The sequence below is a fragment of the Paralichthys olivaceus genome, chromosome 14 (assembly GCF_024713975.1).
Source record: "Paralichthys olivaceus isolate ysfri-2021 chromosome 14, ASM2471397v2, whole genome shotgun sequence".
NCBI lineage: Eukaryota > Metazoa > Chordata > Actinopteri > Pleuronectiformes > Paralichthyidae > Paralichthys > Paralichthys olivaceus.
In genome coordinates, this window is record NC_091106.1 from 7462629 (window position 1) to 7482180 (window position 19552).

The following is a 19552-nucleotide window of genomic DNA, read 5'->3' on the forward strand; positions in this document are numbered from 1 at the left end:
CATTATCTTTTCAATTGAGCAAATTAATAAATTAATTCATTATGGTACTGATTAGTGCAGCAGAACATACAAGGGATTTTCTACATCTCTTCAGAATCAGAATCCTTTATTGTCAGTGTTTAACATTGTCACCAACATTCAACATTGAAAATGCTTTTTGCAGCTCTTCTTGTTACAGCAGCGATTAACCGATTTTAGAAATCAGACAGAATCAAGAAGTAAAAAAAGTTAAAAAAATTCAAATGTACAGTTTTCTTTGTATTTTTTTTTTCCTTTATAAAAACACACCTAAGAGATAAACATATTAAAGTGTGACAGTGTTATGACAGTGCAGTAACAGTATAATAATGACAGTGCAGATTGTACAGTAGGACAGTCAGTCTGACTGTCCACCTGAGTAGTAGTGCAAAAAAGTTCTAGTCCTATGTTCTAGAATGGGACAGTGTTTAGGTTAAAAAAGGGCATAGCGGTAATGATGTCTGATCTACTGAGCGAGCCACATGGCTTTCATAGTACTGCCGTACAACCCAGCAGCCAGTCAGATTAACCATTAGCCTCAGAGTACCCTTAAGTTGGGCCTGTATCGTTGATTTCAAGGCCAAAAAACTTGATGATACTAAAGTGCTACGGAAGTTAAACATCCACTGGTGGCCGTTAACACATGCTAACTATTGTAATAGCAGCTGTTAACTTAAATTGTAGGAGACCTTCAAATGTTCAAGGAATATTCACTATCTTGTCCTATATTGTATAATTACTTATAATGTCAACATTGTAAAACCTAAAATCTAAAACAATACAGACATTCAATATGATGACCCTATGTAATCACTGCAATGACCTTCATGTAACTGCTAGGGTCAAGTTGTTTATTAGGTATCATCTGTGTCATCGTAAGATTGAACATGGGAGAAAAAAGGCATTTTGTGTCATGCACAAGTGGAAATAAGCTGACACAGCGTTCATTCCAACATCCCTCTTTCCTCCTGATTGGAGGGCCAGGCATGAGGTTGTTGTTGATAATGATTGGTGGTTGTGGGGGGTAATGTGCATCAGGGAATCTGACCCACTCCATGTGGGCATCATGCCTCTAAATTGGTTTGTCAGCTTCAGTGGCCTGACTAGAATGCCAAACTATCCAACAGCCGCTCCTTACCCAGACGACTTGGTGCTCACCTGGCCAAGCAACTGACGTGTATTGACTTACACACACACACACACACACACACACACACACACACACACACACACACAGTCTCTCAACATACAGTACATGTGCAACAGCAGATAGTAGATTGTTGGTTTAATGCATCCGTTGAAGAGGCTTCTCACTGACCGGCCTACCTACATTAGCTGTGTCTTGTTTTACCAGAAAAACTGACTGAAATTACAGAGTGACTCACAGGTCCCACTGAGAGAAGAAATATAATCATATTCTAATTGCTCATAGAGAGTGTTCTCCAGTGATCTGCCAGGACACTGCAATTAGACCCCGAGGGTGTGAAAATTGCTACTGACACACACACACAAACACACACACCAAATAGATATACAATTTTTATGATATTTGTGGTGGTGTTAAGGTGTCAATGTGCAGATATTTCAATTCTGAAAGTGCAAAGTGTGTGTGTGTGTGTGGGTGTGAGTGTCAGAGGGCAAGTGGTGCTAACTGGCAGAGTTTGATACTATGATGTGAGACTCCAGGGGGATTAGCCATGCTCTCACATTACCGACAGTATTGGACTGGAAAATGAGAAACCGTGTCACGATTTTGTCCACAGCAGGTTACGCACACACACACATGCATGCACGCACACACACACGCACACACACACACCCTAAATAAATGTCTACAAGGACATACAAATATTTGTGGTGCTAGGAAAGATAAGTATCCATATAATTTGCTACTTTCTATTACCAAAGCTTACAGAAAACACGGCATATTTCATATTGTCTATTGACAAACACAATAATTCTTCTGTCATGAAAAATGAAGTGAATGTCCATTTACTGAGAGCAGCTTCCTCATTGAGATTCTCTCTTCTTACAAAAAAGAAAAAAAAAATGAGCGCAAACACAGAGAGGGAAAATAGAGAGGCGAGAAATGAGAGAGAATACTGAGCTGCAAAAGTCAGGATTGCCCGACAGAACCGCAGAAACAAGGAAATTGAGCTGGTGAAGTCAATCGAACATGCAACAAGTTGATGACAATGACTTCTCTCTGAGCAATGAGCTTTTGAGGACAGATGAAGAAGGAGTTCTCTAAGTGTAATCACCATGACTAAGCTCGTGACAACTGTTTTCTCTAGTTTGTGACAACGCCAAAGGGGCGCTGGAACATTCTTGTAATGTGATATGGCATCCAGCCAGTGCTCAGAGTCTTGCGGCTAAGATTTTGTGTACTTTGATAAATGTACACAAATTAGTGTCACTTTTAAGGATCACGCCTACAGGCAAATCATGTTGATGATGAGGGTTAAGTTATTGTCATCAAACTTCTCTCACTCTCTCTAAATCTAAATGAAAAGCTTCTCACACACACTGTGCACGTGCTCATCTGTGCACTGACACACACCCTTCAGTGTGTGACAGCTACCAGGGCATATGCTCGTGTTTTTGTGTGTGTGATGCGGAGTGATAATGGCCCTGTGGGCGTCTTGCTATTGGCAGACGTGCTGCATTTCATGAATACTCAATGAACTACTTTCATCAGAAGTTTTTCTTAAAAAAAAAAAAAAAAAAAAAGAAGAGGTTCAAGGACAAATATTCCAAGACAATGTATGACAGATGAAAGCGACTTTTTCGCCCAGGTACCAAACAGCTTGATGCAGCTAGTTAGATACGTTTCCACTGTTTTTGAGGAGCCCCGTTGCCGCAGCTTTGACTAGCAGCTGCTCCTGCTGCATCTAGAAGAGCTCCTGTTGATCCCCCCCATATTTCTGTTGAGCTTGTAATGGAAAAGTGTTTCATGGCTAAATCTAACTTGTGACAAATGATGTTTGAGTTATTAAAGCCAGGAGCATCACACAGGATCCATGAAACACTTTGCAGAAGAAGTCCACTTTTTCCTTTAAAGTCTGTGTTGATGATGATGCAAACTGCATAAACTTAAAATAGTATGACCCCAAAAACATAGGTTTAGTGAGAATCCAGCATTCACAGAAGGCTGAGTTATGATACCAATGATATTACTACAATAAGGAGAAATTCACTTTTCCTCTAACTTGCAGACTTATACATCTCTGATCTGTTACAACTGGTATTGAGTAAAAAAACGTCAAGCATGACATGTCAGGGACGATGCTGGAAGATTTTAGAAAATGAGTTGTTTTAGTTGAGTCTGTATGCGTGGCAAATTAGTTCCTTAATGCTTATCTGAGTCCCAGTTTGAGTACATAGATGTGTCCATTTGTGTGTATGTGTGGGTTTGTCAAGAGAGAGTGAGAGAGAGAGAGAGAGCGAGAGAGAGTGGAATCAGTAGGGGCTGAGTGATTCAATGCACAGCATGCAGCTCTATTATGGAATAATAATGGTTTACCTGAAAAACCTAATATGTGATGATCAGTGTTGATACTGTGGCCACAATCAAATTACTGACACTGAGAAGCTTCAAAATACGCTTAATTCATTGTGAAAACGCGGCAGGTAAGAAACATCAGCTGAGCGTACCGTCCTTTATGTGTCCAACACCACCTTCATATGTGGTCTGAGTGATCAGATCTCAATACATATATCTGCCTCCCACCTGCTTGTATGGCCAGTTGTCTTATAAACAGCAAGATACACAAACATGTATCTTACAATCTCTTATCGCTGAGTAACAGGCCACTTGTTACAGCTCTTAACAAACTGTAGTACAAACTGAGAGCTGCCTCTGTTGATCACCAACGTGATTCTCTACCTGGTCACAGACACAAATATCGATCCACCATCTTTATGTCTCGAGCCGAACAATCAAACTTAAAGCTATTGATTACATTGATTACCAGCTTTGATCTGTGAGCTCAAGGTGTCTTACAGTCTTATCTCTTTTCACAAACACACCAATTAGCCACACCATAAAAGTCAGTTGTATTGCTGTGGCTGATCAGTGTATGTGTGAGAACTCTTGTCTCTGAAAGTACACTAGGGATTTCTCTTCTCTCTGATATTTTTCTTGCAATTTGTTAGATGATACATTTTCTGTTTCTGTACACTCAGTACACAGAGCAGCTGGTTGGAAGTCCGCAGCTGAGGAAATAGAGTTTGACATCTGGAAATGTGCTTGTTCAGAAGCAGATAGCTATAAGGGCAACATTTCTAAAAGCCAACAACATCCCCTTTATTCCACAAATAAACAGAAATAGAGGAGGACCTCCTCTTACCTGTAGATAAATTTAATAATATAAATGCTGGGGATGTGATGTTGCTATAAAAAAGTGTTTTTAAAAGGACAACAAACAATGAGACCAAGAGTAGAATGGAGGTTTTATTTTCTAACAAATATTCTCTAACTTCTGATGTGATTTTAAAATATTTAATCTTAAGCAGCTTTCAGACATGCCCTGGACCCTGCAGTTCCTCTGTATTTTCTCAGGAGGAGGTGCTTGTGTGAACGCAAAAGTCAGAATTAGACACTCTGCAGTCTCTGCGCAGTTTCTCTGGTTGCCCCCCCCAATATAATATCCATAGAAATCTATGTGTGAATATGGAAGGAGATCCCCCGCTGGATTCACTGCGAGCAAGTGGGGGGATTGATGACTCTTCTAACACGTGACAGACGCAAAAAAGAAAAAAACTACAAGTAAAAAAATAGAACACGGTGAAGAGGCTGTAACACACGTAGAACAGAGTTTGAGGTGATAAGAGTTGACACTGGTCTCTGTGTGTCTGCAGTGGAGTTAATAGGTCACTTCCTGCCTTTGCCTGCTGCACCTGGCTGAACCACCTCTCATCTGAATAATGCTGAGGATTTGTTGCTGTTGTGAACGCGTCTGTGATGAGAACCTCACGCTGTGTTGTGCATGTGTGAAAGGCAAATTCTCTATGGCCATTTCTCCAGATTTTACCCGAAGGCCATGTCTGAAAATGGCTATAATATATAATATGAAGCATTAAGTGCATGTGACCACCTGGGGCATTGGCTGACTGCAGAAACCATGATTCGTTTGGATTAAGCAGAGTGAAAAAGGGATATAAAAGATCAAAAGCAGGAATAGTACTGACTCTGTAAGTATTATACAGTAAATCATAGTCCGTGAGGTCTTGACACAACAGCTATAGACCAGCATTTGGATTGTGTTGTGATCACTGTCCCGCAGAATGAATCTGCTTTCTCTGAGAGATTACATAGCAACGGGCTGCCAAGAGCTTCGGACCGTCTAATTGAAAACCAGGAGAAATCCCAGCGACGTGGCAGTCACAATAAGAGTTCCTCATAGAATAACAGGTGTTAGCCTAGTCCATATTACGGCGTACCTGCTGAAACGAGTTAGGCAGTCACAGCGTGGAATCAGAGCATCAGGGTGCAGCAGTACTGAAAGATAGAGATATGTTTGGAGAGGCAGACTAGGGGAAATAATCGCCTTTACTACTTATCGGTCTATCCAGGCAGGAAATGCCGTTGCCTTACCTGTCTGACCTGTATGCGGGGAGGAGGGCCACTGGAGTTGTCACTCCTGTGGCAGTGGCAGGCAGGGTGTTCAAATGCTACCCCAGACAAAGGCCATGGAGTCAGTGGCTGCCTGTGGCTACACTGTGTCTGTGTCAGTGTAATATGTGCTCTCAGTCCGCAACCTCTGACAAACTTCATACCACTGCAGGAACTTTGAGTAAACACAATTGAAAAATCAAGTTATCATCTTTTATCAATTTAGACAATTATTCTGCTCGAGTTGATGCAAATTAAAATCTAATGCGGGCTGATTCTTTGCTGCAGTTTTTCCAACACTGAGGAGATGCAATGAGTAAAGAAGAATCATCTAAAAGGGGAGAAAAGGGACAGAGATGGAAAAGGGCTTAAGATGGGATTAGTTGTGCTTCCATGTGACAAAAGAGATAGAAACAAGCACACACTGATAAACAAGAGGCTGACATGAACGGCTTGGAGGATATCCTTTTATTCGGTAAGAAGCTGGGCTGAGTTTCCTTCTGCTTGTCCTTACACTATTACTCCAGCACAGTGGAGAGGCCACAAACTTTAAACAAGAGCTTAACTCTTATCCTGACGGACAGTAATACTCTTGGACAAGTCTTGTAGGCCTCTAACTCCGTGATACAATCACAGATCGACAAGCTCCTTTTACAAAGGTAAAGGTGACCGGAAATAAGCTATTTTCATGTTTCTGAAGAACTATATTCCTTTTTTCTGTTTTTCTTTTACCTGTTTCTAATGCGGGCTCCAACTCTGTGTGAATTGGAAGAAATCCATCCATATATGTGTGCAAGCAGACATTGTCATGCGAGTGTGTTTTGTGTGGACATTGTGCCAGACTAAGTCCACCCGGGCTTTGTGTCAGTCAGTCCCTGAGGTTGTTAGTAGCAGTGAAACTGTCTGTGTTCCTGCCTTGGTTGTACTCTGGGATGGGTTTGAGTGGATAATGGCTCACGTTTTAGGATCGTTTGTTGCTGGAGCTGTTGGCCAAAAGCTGTGTAATGCTTGTGTAAGGCCCTGTACATGTGAATACAAGCTCATCACACTGAAATTGTTTTTGTTAGAAAAAACACTCAATGCTATAGGGTTGGTAATCCTGAAAAAGCTAGCAAGAGCAGGCTACTCTTTGGAAGTATCCAACTGATACATCCCACCCCCACATCGGCCCTCTCATCAAAGCTGCGCCTCCAAAACACCTGAACGTGCACTGCCTGACAACTGCCAGAAGCCGCCTGACTCCGAAACTTGTGACTCTCGTCTCTGCCTTAGCTGTACATGCCTCGCTGACTTGTAAGGACTCTGGTAATGCACATGCAGGGTACATGCAAGCAGCCAGGTCAGTTAGTGACAGACAGGTACACCAGCATCATTTCATTCTGTCTCAATTAAATGACTTGTCTTATTTATGGTGATGGCCACAGACTTTTTATTGTTGGCAGGATGTGAAGAGCATTTCAACAAATGAGATAAGTGTTTCAAAAACAACTTACCATCCCTATCATTGAGTTTTATATTCTATTTGCCTATTGTAAAAAATGTCTCCCTTGCTCTCAGGTGACTTTATTGTTCTAAAACATTTAAGAACTGGGGCCAAGATGGAGATTATGCTGGTGTTAGACTGTCAGACGGTAAAAGGTCATTTGATATTCTCGACAGCGACTGGAGTCATAGCAACCAGTGAAACAAGATTAAGCAAGCAGATATTTGATTCTCTCACCATATGGTTACTGCTAAAAAGACCTGAACACCTGGCAAATTCTTCTGCTATCCTCCTCCCTGCATTTCTTAATGAGCCAATTATCAGCCTGAGCAAAAAACTATTTGACTTTTTTTCAAACAGGAATTAAAAGAATACAACTGTAAAAACCAGCACCTGACATAATGTTGCCAGTGGCCAAATTCGACTCACTACATAAAAAGTAATGATGATAATGGGAACATCATATTTCTGTCACATGTGACATGTGACGTTTCAGATCAGAGACTGTGCATTTGGATTTCCTTGCATTTTACATATCTGGCTGAATACTTGCAGCACCAGGGAAAAACTAGGTAACAGCGATTATCATCAGAGTAACAATAACTTGTATGTGATAAGTGAGGATGTGTCACTGACTCTTCACAATCTCTGCAGGACTGAAATTATTTCATTTCAGTCCAGCAATCCAAGGCAACATGATCACTGCTGTATCAAAGAAGAAGAAACTATTATTCTATATCTTGTTTGCTTAAATGTTTTTACAGACACACACCACATGGTTAATGCTGCTTTTAAGCTTTAGGCTTTGATAATTATACTGTAAATCACAATAGAGAGTTGCAGGGGGCAAACATCATTAAGCACTAAATGCAAATGTGGATGGTGGATGACACAAAAAAAGGAAATACAAGGAGAAATTACACCAGAATCCACAATAAGTATTTGGTCATTAAATCAATTTCACCTCACAATGTTTAGTAGCAAACCTACAGAATGCACAGAGCAGAATCAGGTTATTGGAAGAGCTTATAATGAGACCAGTAGGTCAGAGGTCCAGTCAGGGACACATAGCACCCTGTGGGACAGGGATTTACCACCAGAGCCGCCCCCTGAATCTCCATCATCCAAACAAACAATAACATCTGCAACATTGGAGGCAGAGCTCTTCTGTGATGTTATCGCTTGTACACATCAAATCCCTGATCTGCCCTCTCATTGGAGGAGGGAGGAAGAAATCCTCATCTTGAATCCCACAATCATTAGCATAAATCACTGCTGCAATTAAAACCTCGTTTATCTTAATTACTGAACTAATGAGACGAGTCCCGCAGGAGTGAGCCGTGATCTCTGAGGACACTCGGGGCGAGGAGCAGGAAGGCAAAAGAGGCGCTGTGCAGAGTCACATTCAAGTGTGCCAACAAGTCTGCCCTTTCGCTAATCTGACTGCAGAACACATGAGCTGGGAGAGACAGACACTGTACATATGTGCAAGTACACTGTACATGTACACATAGAATGCACAACACGAAATGCATCATCTGACAACCTCACCCTCCCACCTTTATCTCATGGCACCGCACCACCCTTCAACTTCAATTATCTATAAAACTCATAATGATTTTATCAAGCCTACAGGCTTCATCTCCATAAGGGCTTAGTGCGGTGCTATAACTCTTGATTTTGCAACGAATGGGAATACATCGCATCACCTAATTAATGTCTTTTTAATGCTCTTCTCCTCTAGAGCTTAACTCAGCCCTTCAACTTTGCTACAAACACAACACACAACAACACACCGTGTGGCAGCAGGCGGTAAGTAAGACTGAGTAGGTGTGTGCACTGAATGGGAGACGAGTGTTTATGGTGAGCTCCATGAAGAAATGGGCTAGGCTGTGGACTGATTGTCCTGACTGTATAGCAATCAAGTGCACACGTGCATTAAAGCACATCCCTTCACAAATAATACATGACTGTGCACATGTGCGCACACACACAGGGTCAAATTTCTTACTTCAGCGGTGAGGTCAAGCAGTGACTCAGCAGATGGCAGAACAATGAATATCTTTATCACCCAAAATTCCCATGGTGCACCAGGCTTATCAAGCAGTGCCAGCCCTTATCAGCCAGCTGGCAACACTAGAGGCACCGATGTCCTTCCATCCTGGCCATTCAGGGCTCGACAGGGGGCATGCAGAGTTTAAAGGATACCTTCCGCGCACGGCGGTAATCCTCCCAGTGGTTGTTTATTTTCACCACATACATCAGTGTTTCAGTCCTGAAGGATCTTGGCAGGATTGTTTGTCTTTCAGGATTGAAATGTTGATTGTGGTGAAAATAAACACCCTATGGGGGCATTAAGGCAGTATTATTATTACAGCAGCGCATGACCTGCAGAATCAAAACTGTTTGTGCATTTTATCTTAATAAGAATATGGAGTTCAACAGAAGAGGTGAGCCAACGGGAGAAGCTGCAGAAACGTGTTCAAGAGCCACCTCATGATTATTTGTTGAAAAGAACAAACGATATTTGGATGAATTAAGTAAATATAAGGTGAACAAGACAAACAACTCCATGCACCCACATATAAGTTATATTTTGAGTAAAATAATTTCTCAAGTTAATGCCAAGAAGAATGTGTGGCTGCCATGAAGTTAAAATATAAGAATCCAATATAAAAGAGGGGAAACAGAGGACTCACTCTGAATTCATGCCATGTTCTGACCTTATTGTGCACAATTATAATCAAGAAATCAGTGATGTACCAAAGTACATATTTTATGTACCTGTATTTTACTTAAGTAGAGAAAATATCTTGACTTTCTATTGCACTACATTTTCACAATTCATTGCGTTACATGTTTACACATTTTTTACTTTTAATTAAGTAAAAATGTCTGAGTACTTCCTACAACACTGCAGGAAACCAAATGGTGCTACAGACCTCAGATGTTACAGCATGAGTAATTTAGCTCATGTTATTGAGCTGTGATCATTGAGTAATACTTGCTCCATTATAAACTTACTCTGAGTTGAGACAGCTACATTCATCTGGGTATTAGAAGAATCACGTTAAAATCAAAACATAGAAGTCCAATTCTCTCTGTGCTTTTTGTTGCTACTCCGCACTGTATCTTCACACACTTCATTATCTGTTCATATACCAGAAACATTTGAATTTTACCATTTTGACAAATGGACAATGCTAATAACAAAAGTTTACCAAGTAACATAAGTCAACAGAGTATAACACACATATTATAGCGCAGTTGTTTGGGTGTGCACAAAAACAATAACTCCACTAACAAGTGTGCATTTCCCAAAACATTATTTTGTCATTAAGAGTTTCTGATTTCTTCATCCTACAAACTTACCAAAGGGATTTGGAGTCATTCCTGTATTTTTATGCCATTAAAGAGATAAGGCTATGACAAGATATGCGCATGTTAGACAAAATCAAACTTTGAGCTCCTTGTCCGTTCACCAAGTTTCGTGGAAATCTGCTCATGAGTTTTTGAGATATTCTCCTGACAGACAGACAAGCAAAAGTAACTGGCAGGAACAAACATTTCATCCTTGGCAGAGGTAAGAAAACTCGGTTTAGGAGCATTAGAGCAGGATCAGTGCTACAGTCTTATCAGCATCATACAAACTGTAGCTTCCTTTCTTCCTCTTTAAAGTTAAAAGCTCACGTATAATTACACCAACACGTGATGGAGTTTAGGAAAACGCCCAGTATGGTGATCATTATCACCGATATTTTATCATCTTTACCCAAAAAGCCTGCGTGACACATATAATAAAACAATTGTACACAAGAAATACAGAGTATCATGAGATCATCCTCTTCTGCCAGGAATAAAATTTGTCACTCTGACAAATTAAAATCCTCCTTCTGATGGCACAAGCCAACGTGTGAAAGATAACACAAACTGAAGGCTGACTTCCACACAACTGCACTCAGCACTGATTAATAACTGCTTACAGGAAAGCCTATTCTCCAATTCTGAGGTGCTGCTCTCTGCTGTTATTGATTGTTGTGCTTGATGAGACTTGTCTATTATTGCTGTGGGATTATGATAAGAAGTGATCGATACCCCTTCTCTGTGCTGCAGATGTCAGATTGATTATGTGACTCAGACCTGAGATGATGGTGTAGCCGATGCCTCTTGGTCGGCCAAGATCCTGGTCAATGGCTGTTATCTTCCGCACTTCATATCCCTGCAGAGAGAGACACACACACACACACACTGTATAAGCTGCATGAAGTGTTCACAGTCTCATTTTAAGCTTTTCCATAGTCATTTTCAATTTTTAATCAGAGTTGTTATCAGTGACAAGAAACCTAGAATCAAAGTGCCCATCCAAATTTGGCACAATAGATATACAGACATTGAAACATTAAACCTGGTGTCAAAGTAAACAGCAAATGATCTGATTCCTATTTTACGGTTTTGGCCTTTGCAATGTGCATACAACTATGTTTGTGACCGTAACCAAAAAGCCCTCTGTCCTTTAAGGTATTAATTAATGAAATATGTAATTTGCAGATGTATTTTTTATTCAGTCAGATTCATTGCCCTGTCAACATCTTCATTCCCACAGAGAAAACCCAATCAAATTTTTAACTTAAGACAACTTGATTTCCTTGTTTGAAGGGAAAAAAGGAAACAAAAAAGCACACGGCATCACAGCAGGCAAATCAAACAGTAAATTTTACATTATAGAGTGTGTTATTATAATTTAATTGGGGTTTATTTCTCCTTTCATTGTTTCAAAACTCTCCAGCTGTGCCAATGAGTCTCTAACTAGACAAAACCTCAGTGTGACAGTTGAGAAAAAAAAACATAAAAAGAAAGAGAGAAAGCTATTTGAAAAGTCTTTGATCCACTGAGCTTTCTCAGCCTTCGTGCCTCAATCAGACACGGTGGTGATACTTAAAAACCCCTGTGCTGCAGTGAGAGATGGAGAGACCCTCCATACTTCCGATCCCTCCCCCCCTTTAGCTCTCTCACTCACACCCAAGCGAGGCACCTCCTATTGATCTCGCAAATTGTGTCTGAGGCATCTTTATGCTCCATTTCTGCCAAAGCATCTCCTGTCATTGACCAATTACAGCAGAATCAATTACAAGCCTTTTAGCGAGACTGATTCACACCAATCACAAGCTGCGAGGGAAACACACACACACACACACATACACACGCGCGCGCTAAAAGATTTCGGGACAGACTAAGAGAGAAATGAGGGACACCGAAAGAGAATGAGGTGAAGAGCCGATGCTGAAGTAATATGAGCAATATTCTCGAGCTGTCCACACAGCAAGTGGAATATGTTCAATCAAGCGTCACAGATACAATCCTCATCCTGGAAACACACAAACACACACACATGCCAGTGCATCTCCCCCAAACCCAAGACAACCCGCCTCTCCCCCTCTTCATCCTTCATTTCTAGCTATACAGTGCATTACTCTACAACCCTTTCTCCTTTTTCTCTCTTTCCCCTCATTGATTTGACAGCCAAATTGTGTTTGTCCTAGAAGGAGCTTAAACGTCAGTCCAAGCAGCATGGATTCACAGCAATAACAGCCGCCCTGTGATTTCATCTGAAAATAAATAAAATAAAAAAAAATTCTTCTACTTCTTTGTCAAAGTTTTCAGTGTATGACGGGTTGATCGGCTGGAGAAAAAGAGAAAGACAGACACAGAGAAACAAACAGGAACTGAAGGAAACAGAGGCAGACATAGAAGGGTTTCTATGTGTGAGTGTGTGTGTGTGTGTATCTGTGCAGACTCACACCTTTGAGAAATGACCTATGACAGGGATCCAAGTTTGATATCCCTCTACATGTAAATGTCATGGGCCTTGAGAACTGTTGACACTCGTTCTATCACTGTACGCCTTCGGCTTATCACCACCAAACACTGCCTAATGGAGATGACACATGCCTGTTAGAATACCACATGAGGGCATTGGAAGATTTTGTGTGTGCATGTGTACGAGCACAGTGGCAGTGCTGCCTTGTATTTCTTTATCTCACTTTTAAGCACTGTAGTTACCCTGTCTGAATCTGTCATAGGGTCAAAGGCGCTTAGCAACACATTTTGGTTACATGCCTGTTAGGACCTCGTCTTACATATAATTGGATTATACACTGCCCCCTAGGGTTAGAGGCAAGAGCTACAGCACTCCAGGGCAGTATTGCTGAGGCTTAACACTGCTTAGCGGCTGCAAGAAACCAATATCATCTGTTTGATGCAACATAATGGTGCATCTTTTAGCCCTCTCCTCTCGATTCTTTGTCTAACTTTCCATGTTGCCTCATCCTCTCCCTTGTTGCCTTCACTTATTTCACTCCAACATCTCTTTTTACCTCCTCAGCACCACCCGCACCACCACTACTACCTCTTCTCCCCCCCGCTGTGACCTTCCTGGTGACAGTTGATGAATCAGAGAGTCAGAGAGACACCGGGCGTCGACTCCGTCACGCCCCGTTAATATGCATGCAAATGTAGCACTTGACATTTCTACTATGGCGGGTGCGAGCCGGGGGGACGAGGGATGTGCGGTGTGTTTGAGTTTGACGGGGTGGAGGTGGTAAGAGGGGAGGTGGGGGGTTGGTGGAGGAAGAACAGAAGTGAGGATGTATAGTAGCATGCACCTGTGTGTAATTCCCTAAAGGTAAATATCAATAGCTGAACCATTAGCCACCTGAGAGCAGAGTTTAGAGGACTGTATTAAACACCTATTACAAATCCACTTGCAATACCGACATAGTAGGGGCATGTTTTGACCCCACTGCTTAGTACTTCATTCGATACATGGACTTCATACTTCACACACTCAGTAATATGAGGACATGAGGGAGCATGGTGAGATAAATCCTACAGCCTCGCTGACCTTTGCTAGAGGCCTCACATCCCAGAAGCAGGAGTGTAAATCTCCCACAGTAATTACAGTCTCAAACACCTGCAGTGCTGTATGGAGGGGCCCTGGGGCTGACTTGGGGGAGTATGTGTGAGTTCCTTGGGGGTGGGGAGTCTAAGGAGGGACGGTGAAAGGTGAGACATCCAACCCTCGTAATAACTCAGACCTCTTTCTTTCACCATATTTCTCTCGCACCTGCTCCACCACCTCCTGAATAATCACTGAGAGGATGACCGCAGGACAAGAGGAGCTGGATATGAGCAATGAGGGGAAAGATAAGAGAAACATGTTGGCAGCAGAGAAGGATGTGTAAGAGAGAAATGTACAGATTATAGGAGCTGTTTAAAAGCTGCCTGAAGAGGACATAAGCTATGATGGTGTGGCACCAAAATACTGACCAGGGGAACGTCCTCTACTATGTTGGTGCTGTAGGGCAGATTGGTGAAAATGGGATCCATGTCCTGGACATCGGTGATCGTGATGGCCAGGTTTGCAAGCCGGGACAGAGGTCGTGTTTTGTCTTGATCCTGAGAGAAACATACAAAAGTCAGTAATTCCCACATCCCCATCTGTGGTGCACTTGGATGGTTAGGATTGATTATTATGAATGCCCAGCAAACACACATGTAGCATGCTCTTCACTAAGAGGTGCAGGTACACAGAGAGGCGAGGTGTTCTGCTAAGGTGCTCTAATGAACACAGAAAGCTTGTCTTATATGTGTCCTGACCGTTGCATTGACAGTGAGCTGAAAGGCTGAGGTCGCTTCGTAGTCCAGAGGTCGGATGACGGTGACGGTGCCTCGGGCTCCGTCAATTGCAAAGAAGGGAGAGGGCGGCTGGAAGGAGAAGAGAACACTGCCCCCTGTGCCCTGGTCTGGATCTGTGGCGTTCACCATGAACACTGATTTGCCCACAGGTGTGTTCTGAAAGACAAATTCAAAAAGAAAAAACACAATTGTTGGCATTGAGATCACCAAACAGTAAGGTAGACATGATCCAAGTACATGACCTGATTTACACTGTGGTAGACTTTTCATTATAACACTCAAAAAGGTTTAGGATGAATATTAATATACTAAAGTAGAGACTGAATTTATGACCTCTGTGTGGTTTACACAGAATCCTTATCTAACTAAAGAGACACAGAGGACTGTATAATTTAATCATATTTTTTGGAACACAGTGTCCAAGTTGTGACTGTGTATATTCATCCACATGACTGCAACTAAGAAGAGATTATAGGTTCATTTGGATAAATACAAGCAACTGCAATGATTAAGATGAAGGCTTTGATCACTCATGATTGGTTGCCCGCCAGAAATGATCTGTCACACCTTGTTTTCAATCACTGCCTTTATGTGGTATGCCCTAGAATTGCTGTGTTTGTTTAAAAGCTAAGCAGTAAGAAATATCATATGGGCAGAGCACTATTTGTCAAGGGGAAAAAAGAGAAGGCCAAAAAAAGAAACACAAAGTGAGCACATTACAGAGCAGCAGTGCGTTGGAGGAACATCTTCATTAATTGGAATTTTATCTTAAAACACACAGAAACACACAGCATAAAGGTAGGATGTGGAAAACAGATATATCGCTGGAAAGAAACACCTGCACACACTCAACTGTGTACACACAACACACAGTGCATGTTTTTGTTAACTGCAGTGTGACCACATGGGGTCAGGGTGCTGAACTGAGCTGAGCCCTGAGCCGAAGCTAAAGTGGCACAGTAAGAGAGCAATTGACCCCACAGTCTGTCTGCACTGTTATGAAGTGAGTGTGGAGGTGCATTTGCATGTGTTTGTCTCTTTGTACATAGTAGTTGTGGTATGGTACATGTTTCTTTTGCTTGGACAGCACAAACATGTGTGATGAGACTTTCTACATGTATGTATTTGTAATTTAGTTCGCAAACAAAATGTGTGTGTGTCTGTCATAAGTCATTTTGGGGACGTCAGACTATATAATTGTGGGTGGATATTGGGATAAAAGTGTTTTCAATTGTTAATTATACTTAGGGTTAGAATAAGTCTTCGGGAAATTAATGTCCATGCTACACATGTGTTTGTGTATACATGTATGCGTGTGTGTAAGGCATGCTGACTCACTGTCTTTCTGTCAAGGGGATGAGGTCATCACCCAGGTAACACAACAGCATAAGAGCAAGGTAAGGCTAACTGCCTTCGTCTACATGACTCTTCATCACTGCTGCCACACATTCAATACACTCCCCTCATTCTCCCTGCTTCTGACATTCACTCCCTTGATCCCCCTCCCATTGGTCTATATGCATGCATGAGCGGTGCTGTAAACTGGTCTGTCTAACCGGATTAAGCTAGATTGCCACATGAGAATTGAGGGACAGAAAGAGGAGAGAGATCCAAGTAGAGAGCTGCAGGGGCAGAGGAAGAGAGCAACAGATGCCAGGGAGAGCAACAGATATCACAGGGTTCAGTTTCTCAACCTTGTAGTTGGAGCTTCCACTGTGTGCTGTGATGCCAACAGGGTTACACTTAATTTCTAAAATATTTAGATGTAAAGTCTAATCTTTGTGAGGGAAGTAGACATGTGTGTAGAATAACCCTCTTTTGCTCAAAGTAAAAAATCTTGTACAGGGAGAAAAATAAGTAAAATATCAACTAAACTTCGTATCTATGGATACGCCTGTCTTCCACACTAGTACGCAGTATTAGAGATGCTAAAACAGAGACGTTTGGAAACGCTGCTAGCCATTGCTAAACCTCTTGTTTAGCTGTTGTGCAGTTAAACTACATTTCGGAATGATACAGCTGCTTTTACAGTATGTGTGTAGGAAATGAGCCCTTACTTGAACAATCAGCGACAATTCTGCAACTAACAACTGAATGCTTTCTTGTGTACACTGTCACGCACATGCTGAGTATACGTGAGTGGTTGTTTGATGTGTTTTCAGGCGTGTTAGTATGGATGCAAATTAAAACTGACCTTAGGTGTCTCTTTGGTAAGGTGATCAGTTTTCTATATTCTGCTGTTTTGGTCACTGAGATGACACAAGATAAGATGAAGCAAACCTGACACAGTTAACAATCCAATCCTATATAATCCTAATATAATAATTACTTTTGAATAAACATCTTAACTGCATTGCTCCACAGCAATGTTCTCATTTTTTCTCTTTCTTTGGGCTTCAAAAGTCTACTGTGAACTGCAGATATACTTGTTCTTTGTAAGGATGCATATATTGTTCATGTGATTTTTAAGCAACCTAAATCTTTGCATCATATCTCATTGCCCAAAAGATAAAGTGGAAAACATGTGTGTGTGTGTGTGAGAGAGTGAGAGAGAGAGAGAGAGTGTGTGTGGCACTGGTGTCTGCTTCATCAACTTTCTTTGGTTGTCAAGGTGGCAGCCAATATTTGAGCATTAGGTGATTGTGTGTGTTTGTGTAGCTCTCTATGGAAAGGGAGGATGATGGAGGATGAGATGTGGATGTTTGGATAAAGTCTGTGAGATGACGTATCAATTTTCCCCCCTAAAGCATGTCAGTATCTATCTCTCTGCACTGTAGCCTGGGAAACAATGATTCATTAATGCCGCCCAGTGTCAAATGCAAGAAGGTTTGGTAAATAACGTCACGCACTCTAATTCCAGTACATAAACACACACATGCAAACAGATTTGAGTGTGCCACACTGTTCAAGCAGCTCAAAGCAACAACAGTTCAAAGCTTTGCCGGATGACCAAGTCTCTGCAACAAGTGTCAATGTGCCCGTGTGGTTCTTCAGAGGTTAGCAGGCTCGGCTATGTGCAGCTGAACATCATCTTTGAGCTGCAATTACACTCTGGAGGCTCTTAAGGAATGACAACATCACCATTACCCCTTCCACTTATTAATTCTTATTTTCATATTTTCCCTTTACCCCCCCCCCCCCGGAAGGCTCTGAAGGTCAGGCAGCTCTATTTGCATAAGTGCTACAATTTAATACTAAGAGAAAAACCCTGAAGAAACCTATTCAAACAGTTGCCTTGGATCATCAGGTCCTCATGATGAATTTATCTGCATTTCAGCATTTCACCATCATAGAGAGAACTGCAGCCTGTCTGATAATCTGCTCACTGCAGGGCTCATCAGAGAGCACAGAGCCACCAGACATATAGACTTCTGCTTGGCCTTTTCTACCCCTCTCAATAGCCTTACCATCAGGCCATTGATTGGACCTGTGTGATGCCAATTATAAGTCATTGTGGGTGGCGAGGCGCAAAATGCAAGACAGTGAGTCTGTGTTTTTAATAGCCTAAAAGATTGTCCAATCACTTCTCCATAAACAAGCAACACAATAAACAACACCCAGCAGCAAGGACTGACCGGACCAGCGGCTGCTTGACTGGATACTCCAGGATGCTTCTTGAGATGCACTGTGCATGTCACTACTGATTCCGTCTCAAGTGCAAAAGCCAGTTGGTAAGTCACTGCTCATATTCCTGCATATGTGCAGGGTTTGGTAGCTTTTGAATAAATGGGGCTATTTCCATCGGGAAGTAGAATGTTAAGTAGTGAGATGGTTGGAGAGGGATGAAGAGAGTTTCCTGCTGCGTCTTATCTGAAGTGCGCTGCAGGAATCACCCTCTTCTCTCTCTGAGAGCAGCTTCTTATGGAACGAGAGGAGTGACATACTGTAGTGTACAGAGAGAGAGAGATAAAGGAAAAGCATACTGTGTGTTTTTGACTTCACATCCCATTATGTGTTATAAGCATTTTTTTAGATTTAATTCAGATTTTTCCATCAGTGATGCCAACTTTTAAATTGTGACATAGGAAAATAAATACATTTATATATTTCACTATTTTCATTAATTGTCCTAAGTATTGGCTATTTCACGGTCAGCTGATGTTTATAGTCGTCTTTTATTTGTGTACTATCAAAATATGTCCAGAATAATAGGCACACATCAGCATATTCAAAGTTCACATCAAGAAAGACCTGAAAGACCAAGGGCCCTACTTTTGTGAGCACTTCAATCTGTCCTGTCCTGTGCACTTATGCAATGCCAAGCACACTCTGGTATTTTCTGTCCTTGGGCGAGTCTGGTGCACATGCAGTGCACTTGGAAATGGAGTGTGATCAGAAAGAATACACTACTACTGAGATTTTAAGGAGTTGAATACACCTTCCGGTGATACTTGGACACGTCATCAGTGAAGATCCCAGGGTCATAGGGTGTTTTGGGTCTTTAATCTTCAGACTACTACTGAGATTTTGAAAATCATGGCTTATCTCCTTCACCCCCCTTCCCCCCACACTTTACACACAGGACTCTCCCTGTCACAGTTTAGGAATCCCAGAGATTTTCTCAGAGGAAACCTTTTGTTGTCTTACACATCAAAATATGAAAACAGTAGTAGTTTGGACATCTTGAAGAAATTACAATCATCATGTTTTCCACAACCATTTAAATTAAAGGAGACATTATGCCCATATTCTGGTTCATAGTTTTGGTTAGGTTTGAGTTATTACTTTTTTTTTTACATGTA

At 41.7% G+C, this 19552-nt stretch overlaps 1 protein-coding gene across 2 annotated transcripts in view; it reads right to left on the reverse strand.

Moving 5' to 3' along the window:
- cdh23 (cadherin-related 23) overlaps window positions 1-19552 on the reverse strand; it is a 153789-nt gene that overhangs the window by 72782 nt on the left and 61455 nt on the right. For both annotated transcript variants that reach the window (XM_069539107.1, XM_069539106.1), the window contains 3 exons: window positions 14772-14966; window positions 14442-14570; window positions 11256-11334 (listed from right to left, as the gene is read on the reverse strand). In XM_069539107.1, coding sequence (XP_069395208.1) covers window positions 11256-11334; window positions 14442-14570; window positions 14772-14966 — 403 coding nt within the window. The remainder of the gene's footprint in view (window positions 1-11255; window positions 11335-14441; window positions 14571-14771; window positions 14967-19552) is intronic.